The 25,473-nt window shown below is 47.9% G+C and overlaps 1 protein-coding gene across 1 annotated transcript in view; it reads right to left on the bottom strand.

Annotated features, from left to right (window-relative positions):
- Window positions 1–25,473, bottom strand: part of LOC139405549 (insulin-like growth factor 2 mRNA-binding protein 2) — a 98,677-nt gene that overhangs the window by 5,702 nt on the left and 67,502 nt on the right. The window contains exons 9-11 of the mRNA XM_071147965.1: window positions 17,692–17,827; window positions 11,415–11,531; window positions 9,725–9,793 (exon numbers count right to left, since the gene is read on the bottom strand). Coding sequence (XP_071004066.1) covers window positions 9,725–9,793; window positions 11,415–11,531; window positions 17,692–17,827 — 322 coding nt within the window. The remainder of the gene's footprint in view (window positions 1–9,724; window positions 9,794–11,414; window positions 11,532–17,691; window positions 17,828–25,473) is intronic.

The following is a 25,473-nucleotide window of genomic DNA, read 5'->3' as shown; positions in this document are numbered from 1 at the left end:
CAGTACAGAGTCAATGTGGAGGCTATATACAGGGGGTACCGGTACAGAGTCAATGTGGAGGCTATATACAGGAGGTACCGGTACAGAGTCAATGTGGAGGCTATATACAGGGTGTTACGGTACAGAGTCAATGTGGAGGCTATATACAGGGAGTACTGGTACAGAGTCAATGTGGAGGCTATATACAGGGGGTACCGGTACAGAGTCAATGTGGAGGCTATATACAGGGGGTACCGGTACAGAGTCAATGTGGAGGCTATATACAGGGGGTACCGGTACAGAGTCAATGTGGAGGCTATATACAGGGGGTACCGGTACAGAGTCAATGTGGAGGCTATATACAGGAGGTACCGGTACAGAGTCAATGTGGAGGCTATATACAGGGTGTTACGGTACAGAGTCAATGTGGAGGCTATATACAGGGAGTACTGGTACAGAGTCAATGTGGAGGCTATATACAGGGGGTACCGGTACAGAGTCAATGTGGAGGCTATATACAGGGGGTACCGGTACAGAGTCAATGTGGAGGCTATATACAGGGGGTACCGGTACAGAGTCAATGTAGAGGCTATATACAGGAGGTACCGGTACAGAGTCAATGTGGAGGCTATATACAGGGTGTTACGGTACAGAGTCAATGTGGAGGCTATATACAGGGTGTTACGGTACAGAGTCAATGTGGAGGCTATATACAGGGAGTACTGGTACAGAGTCAATGTGGAGGCTATATACAGGGAGTACTGGTACAGAGTCAATATGGAGGCTATATACAGGGAGTACTGGTACAGAGTCAATGTGGAGGCTATATACAGGGAGTACTGGTACAGAGTCAATGTGGAGGCTATATACAGGGTGTTACGGTACAGAGTCAATGTGGAGGCTATATACAGGGGGTACCGGTACAGAGTCAATGTGGAGGCTATATACAGGGGGTACCGGTACAGAGTCAATGTGGAGGCTATATACAGGGGGTACCGGTACAGAGTCAATGTGGAGGCTATATACAGGGGGTACCAGTACAGAGTCAATGTGGAGGCTATATACAGGGTGTTACGGTACAGAGTCAATGTGGAGGCTATATACAGGGAGTACTGGTACAGAGTCAATGTGGAGGCTATATACAGGGGGTACCGGTACAGAGTCAATGTGGAGGCTATATACAGGGGGTACCGGTACAGAGTCAATGTGGAGGCTATATACAGGGGGTACCAGTACAGAGTCAATGTGGAGGCTATATACAGGGGGTACCGGTACAGAGTCAATGTGGAGGCTATATACAGGAGGTACCGGTACAGAGTCAATGTGGAGGCTATATACAGGGTGTTACGGTACAGAGTCAATGTGGAGGCTATATACAGGGAGTACTGGTACAGAGTCAATGTGGAGGCTATATACAGGGGGTACCGGTACAGAGTCAATGTGGAGGCTATATACAGGGGGTACCGGTACAGAGTCAATGTGGAGGCTATATACAGGGGGTACCGGTACAGAGTCAATGTAGAGGCTATATACAGGAGGTACCGGTACAGAGTCAATGTGGAGGCTATATACAGGGTGTTACGGTACAGAGTCAATGTGGAGGCTATATACAGGGTGTTACGGTACAGAGTCAATGTGGAGGCTATATACAGGGAGTACTGGTACAGAGTCAATGTGGAGGCTATATACAGGGAGTACTGGTACAGAGTCAATGGGGAGGCTATATACAGGGGGTACCGGTACAGAGTCAATGTGGAGGCTATATACAGGGGGTACCGGTACAGAGTCAATGTGGAGGCTATATACAGGGGGTACCGGTACAGAGTCAATGTGGAGGCTATATACAGGAGGTACCAGTACAGAGTCAATGTGGAGGCTATATACAGGGGGTACCAGTACAGAGTCAATGTGGAGGCTATATACAGGGGGTACCAGTACAGAGTCAATGTGGAGACTATATACAGGGGGTACTGGTACAGAGTCAATGTGGAGGCTATATACAGGGGGTACCGGTACAGAGTCAATGTGGAGGCTATATACAGGGGGTACCGGTACAGAGTCAATGTGGAGGCTATATACAGGGGGTACCAGTACAGAGTCAATGTGGAGGCTATATACAGGGGTACCAGTACAGAGTCAATGTGGAGGCTATATACAGGGGGTACCAGTACAGAGTCAATGTGGAGGCTATATACAGGGGGTACCGGTACAGAGTCAATGTGGAGGCTATATACAGGGGGTACTGGTACAGAGTCAATGTGGAGGCTATATACAGGGAGTACTGGTACAGAGTCAATGTGGAGGCTATATCCAGGGTATTACGGTACAGAGTCAATGTGGAGGCTATATACAGGGGGTACCGGTACAGAGTCAATGTGGAGGCTATATACAGGGGGTACCAGTACAGAGTCAATGTGGAGGCTATATACAGGGGGTACCAGTACAGAGTCAATGTGGAGACTATATACAGGGGGTACTGGTACAGAGTCAATGTGGAGGCTATATACAGGGTATTACGGTACAGAGTCAATGTGGAGGCTATATACAGGGTGTTACGGTACAGAGTCAATGTGGAGGCTATATACAGGGAGTACTGGTACAGAGTCAATGTGGAGGCTATATACAGGGGGTACCGGTACAGAGTCAATGTGGAGGCTATATACAGGGGGTACCGGTACAGAGTCAATGTGGAGGCTATATACAGGGGGTACCGGTACAGAGTCAATGTGGAGGCTATATACAGGTGGTACCAGTACAGAGTCAATGTGGAGGCTATATACAGGGGGTACCGGTACAGAGTCAATGTGGAGGCTATATACAGGGGGTACCAGTACTGAGTCAATGTGGAGGCTATATACAGGGGGTACCGGTACAGAGTCAATGTGGAGGCTATATACAGGGGGTACCGGTACAGAGTCAATGTGGAGGCTATATACAGGGGGTTGTTACCGAGTCAGTGTGGAGGCTATATACAGGTGGTACCGGTACAGAGTCAATGTGGAGGCTATATACAGGGGGTATCGGTACAGAGTCAATGTGGAGGCTATATACAGGGGTACTGGTACAGAGTCAATGTGGAGGCTATATACAGGGGGTACCGGTACAGAGTCAATGTGGAGACTATATACAGGGGGTACTGGTACAGAGTCAATGTGGAGGCTATATACAGGGGGTACCGGTACAGAGTCAATGTGGAGGCTATATACAGGGGGTACCGGTACAGAGTCAATGTGGAGGCTATATACAGGGGGTACCAGTACAGAGTCAATGTGGAGGCTATATACAGGGGTACCAGTACAGAGTCAATGTGGAGGCTATATACAGGGGGTACCAGTACAGAGTCAATGTGGAGGCTATATACAGGGGGTACCGGTACAGAGTCAATGTGGAGGCTATATACAGGGGGTACTGGTACAGAGTCAATGTGGAGGCTATATACAGGGAGTACTGGTACAGAGTCAATGTGGAGGCTATATCCAGGGTATTACGGTACAGAGTCAATGTGGAGGCTATATACAGGGGGTACCGGTACAGAGTCAATGTGGAGGCTATATACAGGGGGTACCAGTACAGAGTCAATGTGGAGGCTATATACAGGGGGTACCAGTACAGAGTCAATGTGGAGACTATATACAGGGGGTACTGGTACAGAGTCAATGTGGAGGCTATATACAGGGTATTACGGTACAGAGTCAATGTGGAGGCTATATACAGGGTGTTACGGTACAGAGTCAATGTGGAGGCTATATACAGGGAGTACTGGTACAGAGTCAATGTGGAGGCTATATACAGGGGGTACCGGTACAGAGTCAATGTGGAGGCTATATACAGGGGGTACCGGTACAGAGTCAATGTGGAGGCTATATACAGGGGGTACCGGTACAGAGTCAATGTGGAGGCTATATACAGGAGGTACCAGTACAGAGTCAATGTGGAGGATATATACAGGGGGTACCGGTACAGAGTCAACGTGGAGGCTATATACAGGGGGTACCGGTACAGAGTCAATGTGGAGGCTATATACAGGGGGTACCGGTACAGAGTCAATGTGGAGGCTATATACAGGGGGTACCGGTACAGAGTCAATGTGGAGGCTATATACAGGGGGTTGTTACCGAGTCAGTGTGGAGGCTATATACAGGGGGTACCGGTACAGAGTCAATGTGGAGGCTATATACAGGGGGTATCGGTACAGAGTCAATGTGGAGGCTATATACAGGGGTACTGGTACAGAGTCAATGTGGAGGCTATATACAGGGGGTACCGGTACAGAGTCAATGTGGAGGCTATATACAGGGGGTACCGGTACAGAGTCAATGTGGAGGCTATATACAGGGGGCACCGGTACAGAGTCAATGGGGAGGCTATGTGGACACCAAGGAACTTGAAGCTCTCAACCTGCTCCACTACAGCCCCGTCGATGACAATGGGGTCGTGCTCGGTCCTCCTTTTCCTGTAGTCCACAATGATCTCATTTGTCTTGATCACGTTGAGGGAGAGGTTGTTGTCCTGGCACAGGTCTCTGACCTCCTTCCTATAGGCTGTCTCATCGTTGTCGGTGACCAGGGGGTACGGGGGGGGGGGGGTGGGACTGAGCACGTACCCCTGAGGGGCCCCTGTGTTGAGGATCAGCGTGGCGGATGTGGTGTTACCTACCCTAACCACCTGGGGGCCGTCTGTCAGGAAGTCCAGGATCCAGTTTCAGAGGGTGGTGTTCAGACCCAGGGTCCTAAGCTTGGTGACAAGCTTGGAGTGGACAATGGTGTTGAACGCTGAGCTGTAATCAATGAACAGCATTCTTATCTAGGTGGGTGAGGGCAGGGGGGAGAGCAATTGCACCATCTATGGATCTATTGGGGTGGTATGCAAATTGTAGTGGGTCTAGGGTGTCTGGGATGGTGGAGTTCATGTGTGCCATAAGCCAATCTTCTGGGTCGGTGACGGCCCTCATACCCGGCACGATGTTGCCAAAGCGTGCATAAAATGCATTGAGTTCGTCTGGTAGAGAGGCATCATTGACTCTGCGGAGAACATAGCTGGACTTTTACTTATTCCTGTCTTCGGTCGTAGCCTCAGGGTTGTCTACAATAGCTCTGTGTGCAGTAGCCTTTAGTTTAGCACCAACCTCTGTTAATCCAGGGCTTCTGATTGGTGATGCGGCAAACCCTCACCGTGGGGACAACGTCGCTGATACATTTTGTAATGAAGCCAGTGACGGAGGTGGTTAGTGCGTCAATGTTATTGACGGAGTCTCGAAACAACATATCCCAATCAGCACTACAAAGCAGTCCTGTAGCATAATCTCTGATTCTGGTGACCAATTCTCAACGGAGCGAGTCATGGGTACTTCCTGTTGGGAGTTTCTGCTTGTAAACAGGAAGCAGGAGTACGGAGTCATGATCTGATTTGCCGAATTATGGAAAAGGGAGGGCCTTGTATGCTTGCGTGTTGGTAGAATAACAGTGGTCTAGAACTTTATCTCCCCATGTGTATTAGTGACACGGAATAAAAATTGCCGGCAAACACAAAAGCAGACTCTGGATGAAGGTTTTCTTGCTTGTTTATAGCTTTGTACAGTTTAAGTATCAGCTTGTTATTTTTCTTGTCCTGAAGTGGAATGTCTACAACAGTCACAATAACAGCTGAAAACTCCCTCGGGAGGTAGAAGGGTCGGCATTTGACCATCATGTAATCCAAGATGGGTGAACAATTGGTCGACACTTCCACCGCTCTGGAGTTAGCACACCAGTTGATGTAGAGGCAAACCCCCCCCCCCCCCCCCCTTGATTTCCCTGACTCTACTGTCCTGACCACCCGGTGAATGGAGAAGCCATTGAGTTCGATAGCCATGTCGGTATCTTGTTTCAGAAAAGCAGATATTATTGCTGTTTCAATAGTCCCATTGGTAGCAAATCTGCGATCGGAGGTCCTCCATCTTACTATCTAGTGACTGTATATTAGTCAGTAGAATGGAGGGACGATCAGAGGTCCTCCATCTTATTATCTAGTGACTGTACATTAGCCAGTAGAATGGAGGGACGATCAGAGGTCCTCCATCTTATTATCTAGTGACTGTACATTAGCCAGTAGAATGGAGGGACGATCAGAGGTCCTCCATCTTATTATCTAGTGACTGTACATTAGCCAGTAGAATGGAGGGACGATCAGAGGTCCATCTTATTATCTAGTGACTGTACATTAGCCAGTAGAATGGAGGGACGATCAGAGGTCCTCCATCTTATTATCTAGTGACTGTACATTAGCCAGTAGAATGGAGGGACGATCAGAGGTCCATCTTGTTATCTAGTGACTGTACATTAGCCAGTAGAATGGAGGGACGATCAGAGGTCCTCCATCTTATTATCTAGTGACTGTACATTAGCCAGTAGAATGGAGGGACGATCAGAGGTCCATCTTATTATCTAGTGACTATACATTAGCCAGTAGAATGGAGGGACGATCAGAGGTCCATCTTATTATCTAGTGACTGTACATTAGCCAGTAGAATGGAGGGACGATCAGAGGTCCTCCAACTTATTATCTAGTGACTGTACATTGGCCAGTAGAATGGAGGGACGATCAGAGGTCCATCTTATTATCTAGTGAATGTACATTAGCCAATAGAATGGAATGAAGAGGTGGCTGACAAAATAGCAAAGTTGGGTCGGAGCCTGCAAAACGGCGGCCATCCAGTACGGCGCCGTTTTATCTTCAAGCTTCTGAATCTGGCGGGTAAATGCTGACAGTAGATGCCAATGTTTCAAATACACCTACAGTAGCTGTGCATCACTAGCTATCAGTAGCTAACAGAGAAGACATCTGAGGGAGAACACAGAGCGTGACACTGAACAGCTTGTTGACCAGTGAACAGGCCAAGCTAGAACAGCTTGTTGACCGGTGAACGGGCCAAGCTAGAACAGCTTGCCGACCAGTGAACGGGCCAAGCTAGAACAGCTTGTTGACCAGTGAACGGGCCAAGCTAGAACAGCTTGCCGACCAGTGAACGGGCCAAGCTAGAACAGCTTGTTGACCAGTGAACGGGCCAAGCTAGAACAGCTTGCCGACCAGTGAACGGGCCAAGCTAGAACCGCTTGTTGACCAGTGAACGGGCCAAGCTAGAACAGCTTGTTGACCAGTGAACGGGCCAAGCTAGAACAGCTTGCTGACCAGTGAACGGGCCAAGCTAGAACAGCTTGTTGACCAGTGAACGGGCCAAGCTAGAACAGCTTGCTGACCAGTGAACGGGCCAAGCTAGAACAGCTTGCTGATCAGTGAACGGGCCAAGCTAGAACAGCTTGCTGACCAGTGAACGGGCCAAGCTAGAACAGCTTGTTGACCAGTGAACGGGCCAAGCTAGAACAGCTTGTTGACCAGTGAACGGGCCAAGCTAGAACAGCTTGCTGACCAGTGAACGGGCCAAGCTAGAACAGCTTGCTGACCAGTGAACGGGCCAAGCTAGAACAGCTTGTTGACCAGTGAACGGACCAAGCTAGAACAGCTTGTTGACCAGTGAACGGGCCAAGCTAGAACAGCTTGTTGACCAGTGAACGGGCCAAGCTAGAATAGCTTGCTGACCAGTGAACGGGCCAAGCTAGAACAGCTTGTTGACCAGTGAACGGGCCAAGCTAGAACAGCTTGTTGACCAGTGAACGGGCCAAGCTAGAACAGCATGCTGACCAGTGAATGGGCCAAGTTAGAACACACCGACCAACTTCCAACTGAAAGCCAGCAGCTGTCTGACGCGATGCCGTGCCTTCTCAATCTTGAGGCAGACTTGCAGTCAACTACTGTTGCAAAACCGTTGGCACAGGTCCTCCTGAAGTCACTGAATGAGGGCTTCGCATGCATACTGAATCCTCTGGCAGTCAACTTCGATCCAACCCCTACACCAGTATGCCTGATGGATCCAAGTGTCTCTGGCACTTCGCTCAACAGAGATGGAGCCACTAAGGGAAGCAGTCTTTTGTACTTAAGCAAATCAGAAAGTACAGCAGTGGAGCAGCAGGTCCCCAGGAAGATGATAGCACAATGAATTCAGCAAGCATCTCAACCACAGTGCTTCAGAAATATAGCTTCCTCGCATCAAAGATTGTGTCTGAGACCACTGTCTAGCCTGATGGTCAACCTGGCAGGGCATTAAGTGCCTGTGTGAGCTGTGGAAATACCTTGCAGCTGTTTTTATTAACCCTCAGTGATGCAAGTTTTCATATTACTTACACTACATGACCAAAAGTATGTTTGTGGACACCTGCTCGTTGAACATCCCATTCCAAAATCGTGGGCATTAATGTGGAGTTGGACCCCCCCTTTGCTGCTATAACAGCCTCCACTCTTCAGGGAAGGCTTTCCACTAGATGTTGGAACATTGCTGCAGGGACTTGCTTCCATTCAGCCACAAGAGCATTAGTGAGGTCGGGCACTGATGTTGGGCGATTAAGGCTCTTAGTCGGCGTTCCAATTCATCCCAAAGGTGTTCTATGGGGTTGAGGTAGGGGCTCTGTGCAGGCAGGTCAAGATCTTAACAAACCATTTCTGTATGGACCTCGCTTTGTGCACGAGGGAATTGTCATGCTGAAACAGGAAAGGGCCTTCCCAAAACTGTTGCCACACAGTTGGAAGCACAGAATCGTCTAGAATGTCATTGTATGCTGTAGCATTAAGATTTCCCTTCACCGAACCATGAAAAACAGCCATAGACCATTATTCCTCCTCCACCAAACTTTACAGTTGACACTATGCATTCGGGCAAGTAGCGTTCTCCTGGTATCCGCCAAACCCAGATGTCTGTCGGACTACCAGATGGTGAAGCGTGATTCATCACTCCAAAGAACGCATTTCCACTGCTCCAGAGTCCAATGGTGGCGAGCTTTCCAGCCGACACCATGCGCAATGCTAAGCGATCTAAGTGTGTGTCTGCTCGGACTTGGAAGTTCTTGTGCTAACATTGCTTCCAAAGGCAGTTTGGAACTCGGTTGTCAGTGTTGCAACCGAGGACATAAGATTAAAGGTACTTGATTCTTCTTACATCTGCTACTAAAGTTCAAGCATTGGATTGGTGTAAACATGGGCAAGAGTTTACTTCCTGCCATATTTATTGTACCAGTCTAGGTGCTTATCCTTTAAATCGAAGTCACATTAGGATGTATTTATCGTTTGGAGTTGTATGGAGTCCTCTAGTGGCCAGAAGTCTGTGTTTAGCATAGGCAGAGCCATTGGATACGAGTCATTTTGATTTAGTCAACTGGGCGGGACTTCCAACTTCACTGGCTGGTCCCTCATTCCCTTCTCACAGACACTATCATGACACCGATACAAAGATGTTATGTCTACCCTGCTGGTCCCTCATTCCCGTCTCACAGACATCATCATGACACCGATACAAATATGTTATGTCTACCCAATGGCAGGAAGTGACATCCCCCCAAAAAACTAACTATAGGCCTACAACACATACAGTAAATGGTTCCTAGCCTCCCATAGGCTACTTTCTAAAACTAAACACTAAAACTGATAACTAAATAGAAAGGTTTTTAATAAAACTAGTCAATCCAGTCTGAAAACTAACTGAAACTGAACTTCAAATAGAATGACTATAAAAAATTAAAAAATGACTATAAATAAAAACGAATATTCAATCACAAAACAATAATAACCTTGTTGAAACAAAGGCTAATTATCTTGGAGTTGCATGTCACTGTTCAGAAATAAAGTGAGGACCTAAAATGTGTGTGAAATGAGGACTTACTGAGTGCTGGCACTGTATGGCACTGGCTGGTAGAACCCCATACAAACCACCAAGATGTGAAGAGGGACACTGTGGAGACAGACTGGGGTGAGATGGGTTGTACAGAGGACACATCTCTTCCCCTCCTTGTATATAAGCACTGTGAGTCATTTATTAAATCACGTACATGCACAGATCTCACTCACACCAATTTACCTGCTTCAAGATTGATTCATTTCTCTGTGAAAATAAAATGATTTCTGCTCCTCCACATTGTATACAGAATTTCATGCCATGGAGTGTATTCACGAGGAAGGGCCTGTAGATTAGTGTAGTGTACTAGGAAGGGGCAGTAGTGTGTACTCACTAGGAAGGGGCTGTAGTGTGTAGTGTTCTCACTAGGAAGGGGCTGTAGTGTACAGTGTACTCACTAGGAAGGGGCTGTAATGTGTAGTGTTCTCACTAGGAAGGGGCTGTAGTGTAGTAGTGTTCTCACTAGAAAGGGGCAATAGTGTACAGTGTACTCACTAGGAAGGGGCTGTAGTGTAATAGTGTTCTCACTAGGAAGGGGCTGTAGTGTGTACTCACTAGGAAGGGGCTGTAGTGTAGTAGTGTTCTCACTAGGAGGGGCTGTAGTGTGTAGTGTACTCACTAGGAAGGGCAGTAGTGTGTACCCCCTAGGAAGGGGCTGTAGTGTAATAGTGTAATAGTGTTCTCACTAGGAAGGGGCTGTAGTGTGTAGTGTACTCACTAGGAAGGGGCTGTAGTGTGTAGTGTTCTCACTAGGAAGGGGCTGTAGTGTGTAGTGTACTCACTAGGAAGGGGCAGTAGTGTAGTAGTGTTCTCACTAGGAAGGGGCTGTAGTGTGTAGTGTTCTCACTAGGAAGGGGCTGTAGTGTGTAGTGTTCTCACTAGGAAGGGGCTGTAGTGTAATAGTGTTCTCACTAGGAAGGGGCAGTAGTGTAGTAGTGTTCTCACTAGGAAGGGGCTGTAGTGTGTAGTGTTCTCACAAGGAAGGGGCTGTAATGTACAGTGTACTCACTAGGAAGGGGCTGTAGTGTACAGTGTACTCACTAGGAAGGGGCTGTAGTGTGTAGTGTACTCACTAGGAAGGGGCAGTAGTGTAGTAGTGTTCTCACTAGGAAGGGGCTGTAGTGTGTAGTGTTCTCACTAGGAAGGGGCTGTAGTGTGTAGTGTTCTCACTAGGAAGGGGCTGTAGTGTACAGTGTACTCACTAGGAAGGGGCTGTAGTGTGTAGTGTTCTCACTAGGAAGGGGCTGTAGTGTAGTAGTGTTCTCACTAGGAAGGGGCTGTAATGTACAGTGTACTCACTAGGAAGGGGCTGTAGTGTAATAGTGTTCTCACTAGGAAGGGGCTGTAGTGTAGTAGTGTACTCACTAGGAAGGGGCAGTAGTGTAGTAGTGTTCCCACTAGGAAGGGGCTGCAGTGTGTAGTGTTCTCACTAGGAAGGGGCTGTAGTGTGTAGTGTTCTCACTAGGAAGGGGCTGTAGTGTGTTCTCACTAGGAAGGGGCTGTAGTGTAATAGTGTTCTCACTAGGAAGGGGCTGTAGTGTGTAGTGTTCTCACTAGGAAGGGGCTGTAGTGTGTTCTCACTAGGAAGGGGCTGTAGTGTAATAGTGTACTCACTAGGAAGGGGCTGTAGTGTGTAGTGTACTCACTAGGAAGGGGCTGTAGTGTGTAGTGTACTCACTAGGAAGGGTCCGGGGTGTGCTCCTCGGGGGCCTGTTGCTGGCGGTAAAACAGACAAACCAGTGGAGAAGATTCCCAGAGCATTCAGGTTCAGCCCCGGGATAAGGTTGGTTTGTTGCTAGAAGAGATGAACAGAGGCACACAGGAGTGTGTGTGTGTGTGTGTTTGTGTGTGTGTGTGTGTGTGTGTGTGTGTGTGTGTGTGACAGATCCATTTTTTATTTAATCTCCCAGAGAGTTAAGCATTTCACTGTACCTGAAATGCTGGAAACTTGAGACCATCTTCATAAAGCCATATTGTGTTGTAACCCTGGTGTCTGGCCAGATGTCCGTCTGACAGCAACACTATACCTTTCTGGTTCACCTGACCAGTCTACCTCATGCTTTAGGAAGCTTGATATCATTTAGCAAACACACTGAGCAGTAATGTTTTATCATTAAAACATCTTTATGTAAATGTCATAGATCTGGCATAAATATGACTGAAGATTATATTTTATGACATCTTAATTACAAAATGCATCTTGTGCCAGGAAATGTATCATTAGAGGTCACTGTGAAACTACTATTATTCTTTAGAATTTAACAAGCATAGATTTGTTTTTGTGTGCCAAATTTGAAAAAAAAAGTGACCAGAGGCCACAAGTAACTTGGTCAAAAATAATGGCACCGATCAGACTATAGGTGGCGCTGCTGTAAGCAGTCTCACTTAAACCCTCATCTCCTTCGCCCTGTTTGACCTATAGACTTTAAACTTTGTATGTAGGTGTTTTTCCTCATGCTGAACACATTTGCCTCAAGGACCCATAAGGTCCATCAGGATAGGTTTTCCTCGATCTTTTAAATTTTAGAAAATCTTTAAAAAAATATATTCTCATGAACCTTAAGTCCAAATAACACCAACTTTGGTAAGTAGTCCCTAAGGCTGGTCATGGCTCACATCAACACCATTATCCCAGAAACCCTAAACCCACTCCAATTTGCACACCAACCCAACAAACATATCCACAGATGACACAATCTCCATTGCACTCCACACTGCCCTTTCCCACCTGGACAAAAGGAACACCTATGTGAGAATGCTATTCATTGACTACAGCTCAGCGTTCAACACCATAGTGCCCTCAAAGCTCATCAATAAGCTAAGGACCCTGGGACTAAACACCTCCTTCTGCAATTGGATCCTGGACTTCCTGACAGGCCACCCCCAGGTGGTAAGGGTAGGTAACAACACATCAGCCACACTGATCCTCAACACGGGGGCCCCTCAGGGGTGTGTGCTCAGACCCTCCTGTACTCCCTGTTCACTCATGACTGCACGGCCAGGCACAAATCCTACACCATCATTAAGTTTGCCAGTGGTAGGCCTGATCACCGACAACGACGAGACAGCCTATAGGGAGGAGGTCAGAGACCTGGACGTGTGGTGCCAGTACAACAACCTCTCCCTCACTGTGATCAAGACAAAGGAGATGATTGTGGACTACAGGAAAAGGAGGACCGAGCGCTCCCCCATTCTCATCGAAGGGGCTGTAGTGGAGCAGGTTGAGAGCTTCAAGTTCCTTGGTGTCCACATCCCCAACAAACTATCATGGTCCAAACATACTAAGACAGTTATGAAGAGGGCACAACAAAGCTTATTCCCCCTCAGGAGACTGAAAAGATTTGGCATGGGTCCTCAGATCCTTAAGTTCTACAGCTGCACCATCGAGAGCATCCTGACTGGTTGCATCACTACCTGGTATGGGGCCAAGCTTCCTGCCATCCAGGACCTCTATACCAAGCGGTGTCAGAGGAAGGCCCTAAAAATTGTTAGACTCCAGCCACCCTAGTCATAGACTGTTCTCTCTGCTACCGCACGGCAAGTCTAGGTCCAAAAGGGTTCTTAACAGCTTCTACCCCCAAACCATAAGACTCTTGAACAGATAATCAAATGGCTACCAATGACTATTTTCATTGCCCCCCCCCCCCCCATCTTACACTGCTGCTACTTTCTTATTATCTATGCATAGTCACTTTAACTCTACCTACAGTACATGTACACTACCTTTCAAAAGTTTGGGGTCTCATAGGAATTTCCTTGTTTATGAAAGAAAAGCCAAAAAAAAAGGTCCATTCAAATTGATCAGAAATATGTGGACATTGCAAACCATAGTCTGTTTTTTTATGGCGGTTTTGGAGACGTGGCTTTGTACCCGTTTCTTCCAGCATCTTCACAAGGTCCTTTGCTGTTGTTCTGGGATTGATTTGAACTTTTCACACCAAAGTACGTTCATCTCTAGGAGATTTAACGCGTCTCCTTCCTGAGCGGTATGACAGCTGTGTGGTCCCATGGTGTTTATACTTGCGTACTATTGTTTGTACAGATGAACGTGGTACCTTCAGGCGTTTGGAAATTGCTCCCAAGGATGAACCAGACTTGTGGAGGTCTACAATTTTTTTTTCTGAGGTCTTGGCTGATTTCTTTTGATTTTCCCATGATGTCAAGCAAAGAGGCACTGAGTTTGAGGGTAGGCCTTGAAATACATCCACAGGTACACCTCCATTTGACTCAAATGATGTAATTTAGCCTATCAGAAGCTTCTAAAGCCACGACAGCATTTTCTGGAGTTTTCCAAGCTGTTTAAAGGCACAGTCAACTTAGTGTATGTAAACTTCTGACCTACTGGAATTGTGATACAGTGAATTATAATCTGTCTGTAAACATTTGTTGGAAAAATTACTTGTGTCATGTAGATGTCCTAACCGACTTGAAAAACAAGTTAGATGGCTGCACCAGACCAGCTAGTGGCACTGTAGAGGTCATTGGCACCAGTGGCACAATGGGATACTAGAACAATAACTGTTGATCAATTGGACTTTGTCTTATGCAAATTTATGTTAGATTTTAATTATGCAGATGACCAATGTGAAATTATGTGTTATCTATATATATATCACATATTGTTGCTGAAAAACAGTCTTAACGTAGTGAAAAATGTATATTGTATTGTGGAAAATGTGAAACTGGAAGTCCTACTACCACTTGCGCAATCAGCAGAGAGAGAGAGAGAGAGAGACTACACGATAGAGTGCCTGCTTTGTTACCCAACTGAGCTGCTCACAGCTATATTTATGAAATACTGTTTTCAGAATGAATTATTCTCAATGTTGCATAACATAATCAAGTCACCAGTTATGTCTCTGTGTGTGGAGCTGGGTGAGACAGGGCTGTGGTATCAGATCATGTGTATTGGAGCTGGGTGAAACAGGGCTGTGGTATCAGATCATGTGTGTGGAGCTGGGTGAGACAGGGCTGAGGTATCAGATCATGTGTGTGGAGCTGGGTGAGACAGGGCTGTGGTATCAGATCATGTGTGTGGAGCTGGGTGAGACAGGGCTGTGGTATCAGATCATGTGTGTTGGAGCTGGGTGAGACAGGGCTGAGGTATCAGATCATGTGTGTTGGGGCTGGGTGAGACAGGGCTGTGGTATCAGATCATGTGTGTTGGGGCTGGGTGAGACAGGGCTGTGGTATCAGATCATGTGTGTTGGAGCTGGGTGAGACAGGGCTGTGGTATCAGATCATGTGTGTTGGGGCTGGGTGAGACAGGGCTGTGGTATCAGATCATGTGTGTTGGGGCTGGGTGAGACAGGGCTGAGGTATCAGATCATGTGTGTGGGGCTGGGTGAGACAGGGCTGTGGTATCAGATCATGTGTGTGGGGCTGGGTGAGACAGGGCTGAGGTATCAGATCATGTGTATTGGAGCTGGGTGAGACAGGGCTGAGGTATCAGATCATGTGTGTGGAGCTGGGTGAGACAGGGCTGAGGTATCAGATCATGTGTATGGAGCTGGGTGAGACAGGGCTGAGGTATCAGATCATGTGTGTTGGAGCTGGGTGAGACAGGGCTGAGGTATCAGATCATGTGTGTGGGGCTGGGTGAGACAGGGCTGAGGTATCAGATCATGTGTGTGGAGCTGGGTGAGACAGGGCTGTGGTATCAGATCATGTGTGTTGGAGCTGGGTGAGACAGGGCTGAGGTATCAGATCATGTGTGTGGGGCTGGGTGAGACAGGGCTGAGGTATCAGATCATGCGTGTGGGGCTGGGTGAGACAGGGCTGAGGTATCAGATCATGTGTGTGGGGCTGGGTGAGACAGGGCTGAGGTATCAGATCATGTGTGTGGGGCTGGGTGAGACAGGGCTGTGGTATCAGATCATGTGTGTGGAGCTGGGTGAGACAGGGCTGAGGTATCAGATCATGTGTGTGGGGGCTGGGTGAGACAGGGCTGAGGTATCAGATCATGTGTATTGGGGCTGGGTGAGACAGGGCTGAGGTATCAGATCATGTGTGTGGGGGCTGGGTGAGACAGGGCTGAGGTATCAGATCATGTGTGTGGGGCTGGGTGAGACAGGGCTGAGGTATCAGATCATGTGTGTGGGGCTGGGTGAGACAGGGCTGAGGTATCAGATCATGTGTGTGGGGCTGGGTGAGACAGGGCTGTGGTATCAGATCATGTGTGTGGGGCTGGGTGAGACAGGGCTGTGGTATCAGATCATGTGTGTGGAGCTGGGTGAGACAGGGCTGAGGTATCAGATCATGTGTGTGGGGGCTGGGTGAGACAGGGCTGTGGTATCAGATCATGTGTGTGGGGGCTGGGTGAGACAGGGCTGAGGTATCAGATCATGTGTGTGGAGCTGGGTGAGACAGGGCTGAGGTATCAGATCATGTGTGTGGAGCTGGGTGAGACAGGGCTGAGGTATCAGATCATGTGTGTGGGGCTGGGTGAGACAGGGCTGAGGTATCAGATCATGTGTATTGGAGCTGGGTGAGACAGGGCTGAGGTATCAGATCATGTGTGTGGAGCTGGGTGAGACAGGGCTGTGGTATCAGATCATGTGTGTGGAGCTGGGTGAGACAGGGCTGTGGTATCAGATCATGTGTGTTGGAGCTGGGTGAGACAGGGCTGAGGTATCAGATCATGTGTGTTGGGGCTGGGTGAGACAGGGCTGAGGTATCAGATCATGTGTATGGAGCTGGGTGAGACAGGGCTGTGGTATCAGATCATGTGTGTGGAGCTGGGTGAGACAGGGCTGTGGTATCAGATCATGTGTGTTGGGGCTGGGTGAGACAGGGCTGTGGTATCAGATCATGTGTGTGGAGCTGGGTGAGACAGGGCTGTGGTATCAGATCATGTGTGTTGGGGCTGGGTGAGACAGGGCTGAGGTATCAGATCATGTGTGTTGGAGCTGGGTGAGACAGGGCTGAGGTATCAGATCATGTGTGTTGGGGCTGGGTGAGACAGGGCTGTGGTATCAGATCATGTGTGTGGAGCTGGGTGAGACAGGGCTGAGGTATCAGATCATGTGTGTGGGGCTGGGTGAGACAGGGCTGAGGTATCAGATCATGTGTGTGGGGCTGGGTGAGACAGGGCTGAGGTATCAGATCATGTGTGTGGAGCTGGGTGAGACAGGGCTGTGGTATCAGATCATGTGTGTGGAGCTGGGTGAGACAGGGCTGAGGTATCAGATCATGTGTGTTGGGGCTGGGTGAGACAGGGCTGAGGTATCAGATCATGTGTGTGGGGCTGGGTGAGACAGGGCTGAGGTATCAGATCATGTGTATTGGGGTTGGGTGAGACAGGGCTGAGGTATCAGATCATGTGTGTGGGGCTGGGTGAGACAGGGCTGTGGTATCAGATCATGTGTGTTGGAGCTGGGTGAGACAGGGCTGTGGTATCAGATCATGTGTGTGGAGCTGGGTGAGACAGGGCTGAGGTATCAGATCATGTGTATTGGGGTTGGGTGAGACAGGGCTGTGGTATCAGATCATGTGTGTGGAGCTGGGTGAGACAGGGCTGAGGTATCAGATCATGTGTATGGAGCTGGGTGAGACAGGGCTGAGGTATCAGATCATGTGTGTGGGGCTGGGTGAGACAGGGCTGTGGTATCAGATCATGTGTGTGGAGCTGGGTGAGACAGGGCTGAGGTATCAGATCATGTGTGTGGGGCTGGGTGAGACAGGGCTGAGGTATCAGATCATGTGTGTGGGGTTGGGTGAGACAGGGCTGTGGTATCAGATCATGTGTGTGGGGCTGGGTGAGACAGGGCTGAGGTATCAGATCATGTGTGTTGGGGCTGGGTGAGACAGGGCTGTGGTATCGGGTGGGTGGGGTGGGAAGTGAAGTGTTAGAGTTTGTGCTGCTATAAGAATGAGTCAGAGGCCAAGCTAACCAACTGACACAGCCAGACAGACAGCAAGACTGACAGACAGCCAGTGTTTACATGAAGCCTTACGTTAACAGCAGCGATGTCGTTCTCGTAGGCGTCCCTCAGTTTCCTCATGACCTCCCCCTCAGCCTTACAGCACGCCTCCATACTGCCCTTCACTGTGATGGTCCTCTCTGGGTTACAGATGGTTATGTCCTGTAACCTGGAACACATACATCAAGTCAGCAAGTAACCCTAACGCTTCCCTGGGTTACAGATGGTCCTGGACACATCTGGATTATCTTATAGATGGTCCTCTCTGGGTTAGATGGTCCAGACACATCTGGATTCCCTTATAGATGGTCCTCTCTGGGTTACAGATGGCCGGCCCAGACACAACTGGATTCCCTTATAGATGGTCCTCTCTGGGTTAGATGGTCCAGACACATCTGGATTCCCTTATAGATGGTCCTCTCTGGGTTACAGATGGTCCAGACACATCTGGATTCCCTTATAGATGGTCCTCTCTGGGTTACAGATGGTCCAGACACATCTGGATTCCCTTATAGATGGTCCTCTCTAGGTTACAGATGGTCCAGAAACATCTGGATTCTCTTATAGATGGTCCTCTCTGGGTTAGATGGTCCAGACACATCTGGATTCCCTTATAGATGGTCCTCTCTGGGTTAGATGGTCAAGACACATCTGGATTCCCTTGTAGATGATCCTCTCTGGGTTAGATGGTCCTGGACACATCTGGATTCCATTATAGATGGTCCTCTCTGGGTTAGATGGTCCAGACACATCTGGATTCCATTATAGATGGTCCTCTCTGGGTTAGATGGTCCAGACACATCTGGAGTCCCTTATAGATGGTCTTCTCTGGGTTACAGATGGTCCTGGACACATCTGGATTCCCTTATAGATGGTCCTCTCTGGGTTACAGATGGTCCAGGACACATCTGGATTCCCTTATCGATGGTCCTGTTTGGGTGACAGATGGTCCAGACACATCTGGATTGTGATGTCACTACAGGAGGAAAGGATGGAGAGTAGAAACCCTTCTCAGAACACTCAGTCGCGCTCACACCCTCTCTGTCACACACCCTCTCTGTCACACACCCTCCCATTCATTACCCCCCCCAACACAATGATTCAGTGCCATTCATTACCCCCCCCCCCCCCCAACACAATGATACAGAGCCATTCATTACCCACCCCCCCAACATAATGATACAGAGCCATTCATTACCCCCCCCCCAAAACAATGACACAGAGCCATTCATTACCCCCCCCAAAACAATGATACAGAGCCATTCATTACCTCCCCCCAACACAATGATACACAGCCATTCATTACCCCCCCAACACAATGATACAAAGCCATTCATTACCCCCCCCCAACACAATGATACAGAGCCATTCATTACCCCCCCCAACACAATGATACAGAGCCAATCATTACCCCCCCAACACAATGATACAGAGCCATTCATTACCCCCCCCCCAACACAATGATACAGAGCCATTCATTACCCCCCCCCAACACAATGATACAGAGCCATTCATTACCCCCCCCCCAACACAATGATACAGAACCATTCATTACCCCCCCCCCAACCCAATGATACAGAGCCATTCATTACCCCCCCCCCCAACCCAATGATACAGAGCCATTCATTACCCCCCCAACACAATGATACAGAGTCAACTAAAGTAAAAAAATAAAACAACGAGGCTATAAACAGGGAGTACCGATTCAATGTGTGGGGGTACAGGTTAGTCAATACATTTTTCCACATAGGTAGGGGTAAAGTGACTATGCATAGATAATAAAAAGTGAGTAGCAGCAGTGTAAAAACAAAGGGCGGGGGGGGGGGTGTCAATGTAAATAGTCCTGGTGGCCATTTTGATCAGCAGTTTAATGGCTTGGTGGTAGAAGCTGTTAACCTTTGTAGCGCAGGGCATAGCATATAGATCCTGGATGGCAGGAAGCTTGGCCCCAGTGATGTACTGGGCCGTATGCACTACTCCCTGTAGCACCTTACGGTTGGATGCCGAGCAGGTGTCATACAAGGCGGTGATGCAACTGGTCAGGATGCTCTTGATGGTGCAGCTGTAGAACTGTTTGAGGATCTGGGGACCCATGCCAAATCTATTCAGTCTCCTGAGGGGGAAAAGGTGTTGTCGTGCCCTCTTCACAACTGTCTTGGTGTGTTTGGACCATGTTAGTTTGTTGGTGATGTGGATGTGGAACTTGATGCTCTCAACCTGCTCCACTGCAGCCCCCTCGATGAGAATGGGGGCGTGCTCGGTCCTCCTTTTCCTGTAATCCATGATCAGCTCCTTTGTCTTGATCACGTTGAGGGAGAGGTTTTTGTCCTGGTACCACACTGCCAGGTCTCTGACCTCCTCCCTATAGGCTGTCTCATCGTTGTCGGTGATCAGGCCTACTACTGCTGTGTCATCTGCAAAACTTAATGATGGTGTTGGAGTCGTGCCTGACCAAGCAGTCGTGCGTGAACAGGGAGTACTGGAGGGGACTAAACGCGCACCCCTGAGGAGCCCCCGTGTGAGGATTAGCGTGGCGGATGTGTTTTTGCCTACCCTTACCACCTGGGGGCGGCCCATCAGGAAGTCCAGGATCCAGTTGTAGGGGGAGGTGTTTAGTCCCAGGGTCCTTAGCTTAGTGATGAGCTTTGTGGGCACTATGGTGTTGAATGCTGAGCTGTAGTCAATGAACAGCATTCTCACATCAGTGTTCCTTTTGTCCAGGTGGGAAAGGGCAGTTTGGAGTGCGATTGAGATTGTGTCACCTGTGGATCTGGGCGGTATGCGAATTGGAGTGGGTCTAGGGTTTCTTGGATGATGGTGTTGATGTGAGCCATGACCAGCCTTTTAAAGCACTTCATGGCTACTGACGTGAGTGCTATGCACCATAGCACTCACATCAGTAGCCATGAAGTGCTTTTTAGTCATTTAGGCAGGAACAGGAACTGGGATTTGTCAGACCAGGCAATGTTTTTCCACTCGCGTGCCCATAGGAGCTGCTTGTTCTTGCTAATAGGAGTGGAACCCGGTGTGGTCGTCTGCTGCAATAACCCATCCGTGACAAGGACCGACAAGTTGTATGTTCCGAGATGCCATTCTGCACATTGTTGTACAGCTCCATTATTTGCCTGTTTGTGGCCCGCCTGTTAACACGATTCTTGTCCTTCTCATCAACAAGCTGTTTTCACCCATAGGACTGCCACTGACTGAATGTTTTTTGTTTGTCGCCACATTCACCTGGCTATCCGTCAAAAAAAATGGGGCCATCTGGTTTGTTTAATATATATACTGTCCTTTAACTTTTTATACTTAAGTACATTTTAAAACCAAATACTTTTAGACTTTTATTCAAGTAATATTTTACTGGGTGACTTTCACTTTTACTTGAGTATGAACATTTTTCCACCACTGCTAGGCAGTCTGTGACTGAGTCTGTACACTAGGCAGTCTGTGACTGAGTCTGTACACTAGGCAGTCTGTGACTGAGTCTGTACACTAGGTAGTCTGTGACTGAGTCTGTACACTAGGCAGTCTGTGACTGAGTCTGTACACTAGGCAGTCTGTGACTGAGTCTGTACACTAGGTCGTCTGTGACTGAGTCTGTACACTAGTCAGTCTGTGACTGAGTCTGTACACTAGGCAGTCTGTGACTGAGTCTGTACACTAGGCAGTCTGTGACTGAGTCTGTACACTAGGCAGTCTGTGACTGAGTCTGTACACTAGGTAGTGAACAGACTCAGTTGGGACGTCATTTCCGGTCACAACTTGTAGACTTGTTTACATGCTGCTGTGCGGCGTGTTGCTAACCTTACTTTGCTACCTGCCAACTTATCGGTTTTTACTTTTTAATTGCCGTTTTATATATTTTTTTAATTGCTGTAGGAATGCTCAACCGGTGTCGCTCATTCAGCCAAAATAAACTTTCAACCGGTTCTCCTCATTAAGCAACAGGTCAGAGACAGAGCCTTCTCTGGTCTCTGTTCCTCCCGCTACGGGGTCTGAGATGCCGAAGCTTCCCACCATTAGCTCTGACAAATAGAAAACTCTAGTCATTGGCGAAACCATTACCATTAAGTATTACACTTAAAACAAATCATCCAGCACTGTTTACCAGGGGGCAGGGCTACCAACGTTAAGGCTAATCTGAAGATGGTGCTGGCTAACGCTAAAACTGGCGAGTGTAGAGAGTATAGAGATATTGTTATCCACGTCAGCACCAACGATGTTAGGATGAAACAGTCAGAGGTCACCAAGCACAAAATAGCATCTGCGTGTAAATCAGCTAGAAAGATGTTTCGGCATCGAGTAATTGTCTCTGGCCCCCTCCCAGTTAGGGGGAGTGATGAGCTCTACAGAAGTCTCACAACTCAATCGCTGATTGAAACTGTTTTCTGCCCATCCCAAAATATAGAATTTGTAGATAATTGGCCCTCTTTCTGGGACTCACCCACTAACAGGACCAAGCCTGGCCTGCTAAAGAGTGACGGACATCCTAGCTGTAGGGGTGCTCTAATCTTATCTACCAACATAGACAGGGCTCTAACTCCCCTAGCTCCACAATGAAATAGGGTGCAGGCCAAGCAGCAAACTGTTAGCCAGCCTGCCAGCTTAGTTGAGTCTGCCACTAGCACAGTCAGTGTAGTCAGCTCAGCTATCCCCATTGAGTGTCTGTGCATCTATCTAGATTGGGCAAAACAAAACATGGCGGTGTTCGCCTTAGCAATCTCACTAGAATAAAGACCTTAAGCCGTATGAATTTACTGTGTTAAATGAGGCCTCACCTCCTGGTTACACTAGTGAGCATACCCCCCGTGCATCCCGCAAAGGCAGAGGTGTTGCTAACATTCACAATAGAACATTTCAATTTACAAAAAAAAACGCCTGCGTTTTCGTCTTTTGAGCTTCTAGTCATGAAATTTATGCAGCCTACTCAATCACTTTTTATAGGTACTCTTTACAGGCCTCCTGGGCCATATACAACGTTCCTCACTGAGGTCCCTGAATTCCTATCGGACCTTGTAGTCATGGCAGATAATATTCACATTTTTGGTGAATTTAATATTCACATGGAAAAGTCCACAGACTCACTCCAAAAGGCTTTCGGAGCCATCATCGACTCAGTGGGTTTTGTCCAACATGTCTCCGGACCTACTCACTGCCACAGTCATACTCTGGACCTAGTTTTGTCCTGTGGAATAAATGTTGTAATGTTTTTCCTCATAATCCTGGACTATCAGACCAACATTTTATTATGTTTGCAATCGCAAAACAAATCTGCTCAGACCCCAACCAAGGATCATCAATATCCGTGCTATAAATTCTCGGACAACCCAAAGAGTCCTAGATGCCCTTCCAGACTCCCTCCACCTCCACAAGGACGTCAGAGTACAAAAATCAGTCAACCAACTAACTGAGGAACTCAATTTAACGTTGCGTAATACCCAAGATGCATTTGTCATAAGAAACTGTCTCCCTGGTATACAGAAAATACCCGAGCTCTGAGCAAGATTCCAGAAAATTGGAGCGGAAATGGCGCCACACCAAACTGGAAGTCTTCTGACTAGCTTGGAAAGACAGTACCATGCAGTGTCGAAGAGCCCTCACTGCTGCTCCACCAAACTGGAAGTCTTCTGACTAGCTTGGAAAGACAGTACCGTGCAGTGTCGAAGAGCCCTTACTGCTGCTACACCAAACTGGAAGTCTTCAGACTAGCTTGGAAAGACAGTACCGTGCAGTGTCGAAGAGCCCTCACTGCTGCTCGATCATCCTAACTTAATTGAAGAGAATTAGAACAATACCAAATTTAATTTTGATACTGTTGCAAAGCTAACTAAAAAGCAGCATTCCCCAAGAGAGGATGGCTTTCACAGCAGTGATAAATTCATGAACTTCTTTGACGAAAAGATCATGATCACAAGAAGGCAAATTACAGACTCCTCTTTCAGTCTATGTATTCCTCCAAAGCTCAGTTGTCCCGAGTCTGCACATCACTGCCAGGATCTAGGATCAAGGGAGACACTCAAGTTTTTAATACTAGATCTCTTGACACATTGACAAAAATAATCATGGCTTCTAAACCTTCAAGCTGCATGCTGGAACCTATTCCAACTAAACTACGGAAAGAGCTGCTTTCTGTGCTTGTCCCTCCTATGTTGAATATAATAAACGGCTCTCTATCCACTGGATGTGTACCAAACTCACTAAAAGTGGCAGTAATAAAGCCTCTCTTGAAAAAGCCAAACCTTGACCCAGAAAATATAAAAAACTATCGGCCTATATCGAATATCCAATTCCTCTCAACATTTTGAAAAGCTGTTGCGCAGCAACTTACTGCATTCCTGAAGACAACCAATGTATACGAAACGCTTCGGTCTGGTTTTAGACCCCATCATAGCACTGAGACTGCACTCGTGAAGGTGGTAACTGACCTATTAATGGCATCAGACCAAGGCTCTGCATCTGTCCTCGTGCTCCTAGACCTTAGTGCTGCTTTTGATACCATTGATCTGCTTTCACTGCTTTGCGGACAACACACAGCTGTACATTTCGATAAAACATGGTGAAGCCCCAAAATTGCCCCCCCTGGAAGCCTGTGTTTCATAAGGAAGTGGATGGCTTCAAATGTTTTACTTTTAAACTCGGACAAAACAGATATGCTAGTTCTAGGTCCCAAGAAACAAAGAGATCTTCTGTTGGATCTGACTATTAATCTGGATGGTTGTACAGTCGTCTCAAATAAAACTGAAGTACCTCGGCGTTTCTCTGGACCCTGATCTCTCTTTAGACGAACATATCAAAACTGTTTCAAGGACAGCTTTTTTCCATCTACGTAACATTGCAAAAATCAGAAACTTTTTGTCCAAAAATGATGTAGAAAAATGAATCGATGCTTTTGTCACCTCTAGATTAGACTACTGCAATGCTCTACTTTCCGGCTACCCAGATAAAGCAGTAAATAAACTTCAGTTAGTGCTAAACACGGCTGCTAGATACCTGACTAGAACCAAAACCAAAAAATGTGATCATATTACTCCAGTGCTAGCCTCTGGCTTCCTGTTAAGGCAAGGGCTGATTTCAAGGTTTTACTGCTAACCTACAAAGCATTACATGGGCTTGCTCCTACCTATCTCTCTGATTTGGTCCTGCCGTACATACCTACATGTACGCTACGGTCACAAGACGCAGGCCTCCTAATTGTCACTAGAATTTCTAAGCAAACAGCTGGAGGCAGGGCTTTCTCCTATAGAGCTCCATTTTTATGGAATGGTCTGCCTACCCATGTGAGAGACGCAGATTCGGTCTCGACCTTTAAGTTTTTATTGAAGACTCCTCTCTTCAGTAGGTCCTATGACTGAGTGTAGTCTGGCCCAGGAGTGTGAAGGTGAACGGAAAGGCTCTGGAGCAACGAACCGCCCTTGCTGTCTCTGCCTGGCCGGTTCCCCTCTTTCCACTGGGATTCTCTGCCACTGACCCTATTACAGGGGCTGAGTCACTGGCTAACTGGTGCTCTTCCTTGCCGTCCCTAGGAGGGGGGCGTCACTTGAGTGGGTTGAGTCACTGACATGATCGTCCTGTCCGGGTTGGCGCACCCCTCGGGTTCGTGCCGTGGGGGAGAACTTCGTGGGCTATACTCGGCCTTGTCTCAGGATAGTAAGTTGGTGATTGAAGATATCCCTCTAGTGGTGTGGGGGCTGTGCCTTGACAAAGTGGGTGGGGTTATATCCTGCCTGGTTGGCCCTGTCCGGGGGTATCGTTGGATGGGGCCACAGTGTCTCAGGACCCCTCCTGTCTCAGCCTCCAGTATTTATGCTGGTCAGT

Source organism: Oncorhynchus clarkii, chromosome 3, assembly GCF_045791955.1.
Source record: "Oncorhynchus clarkii lewisi isolate Uvic-CL-2024 chromosome 3, UVic_Ocla_1.0, whole genome shotgun sequence".
NCBI classification, from domain to species: Eukaryota; Metazoa; Chordata; class Actinopteri; order Salmoniformes; family Salmonidae; genus Oncorhynchus; species Oncorhynchus clarkii.
The sequence above is the reverse complement of the archived record's forward strand: the minus strand, read 5'-3'. Positions and strand labels throughout refer to the sequence as shown.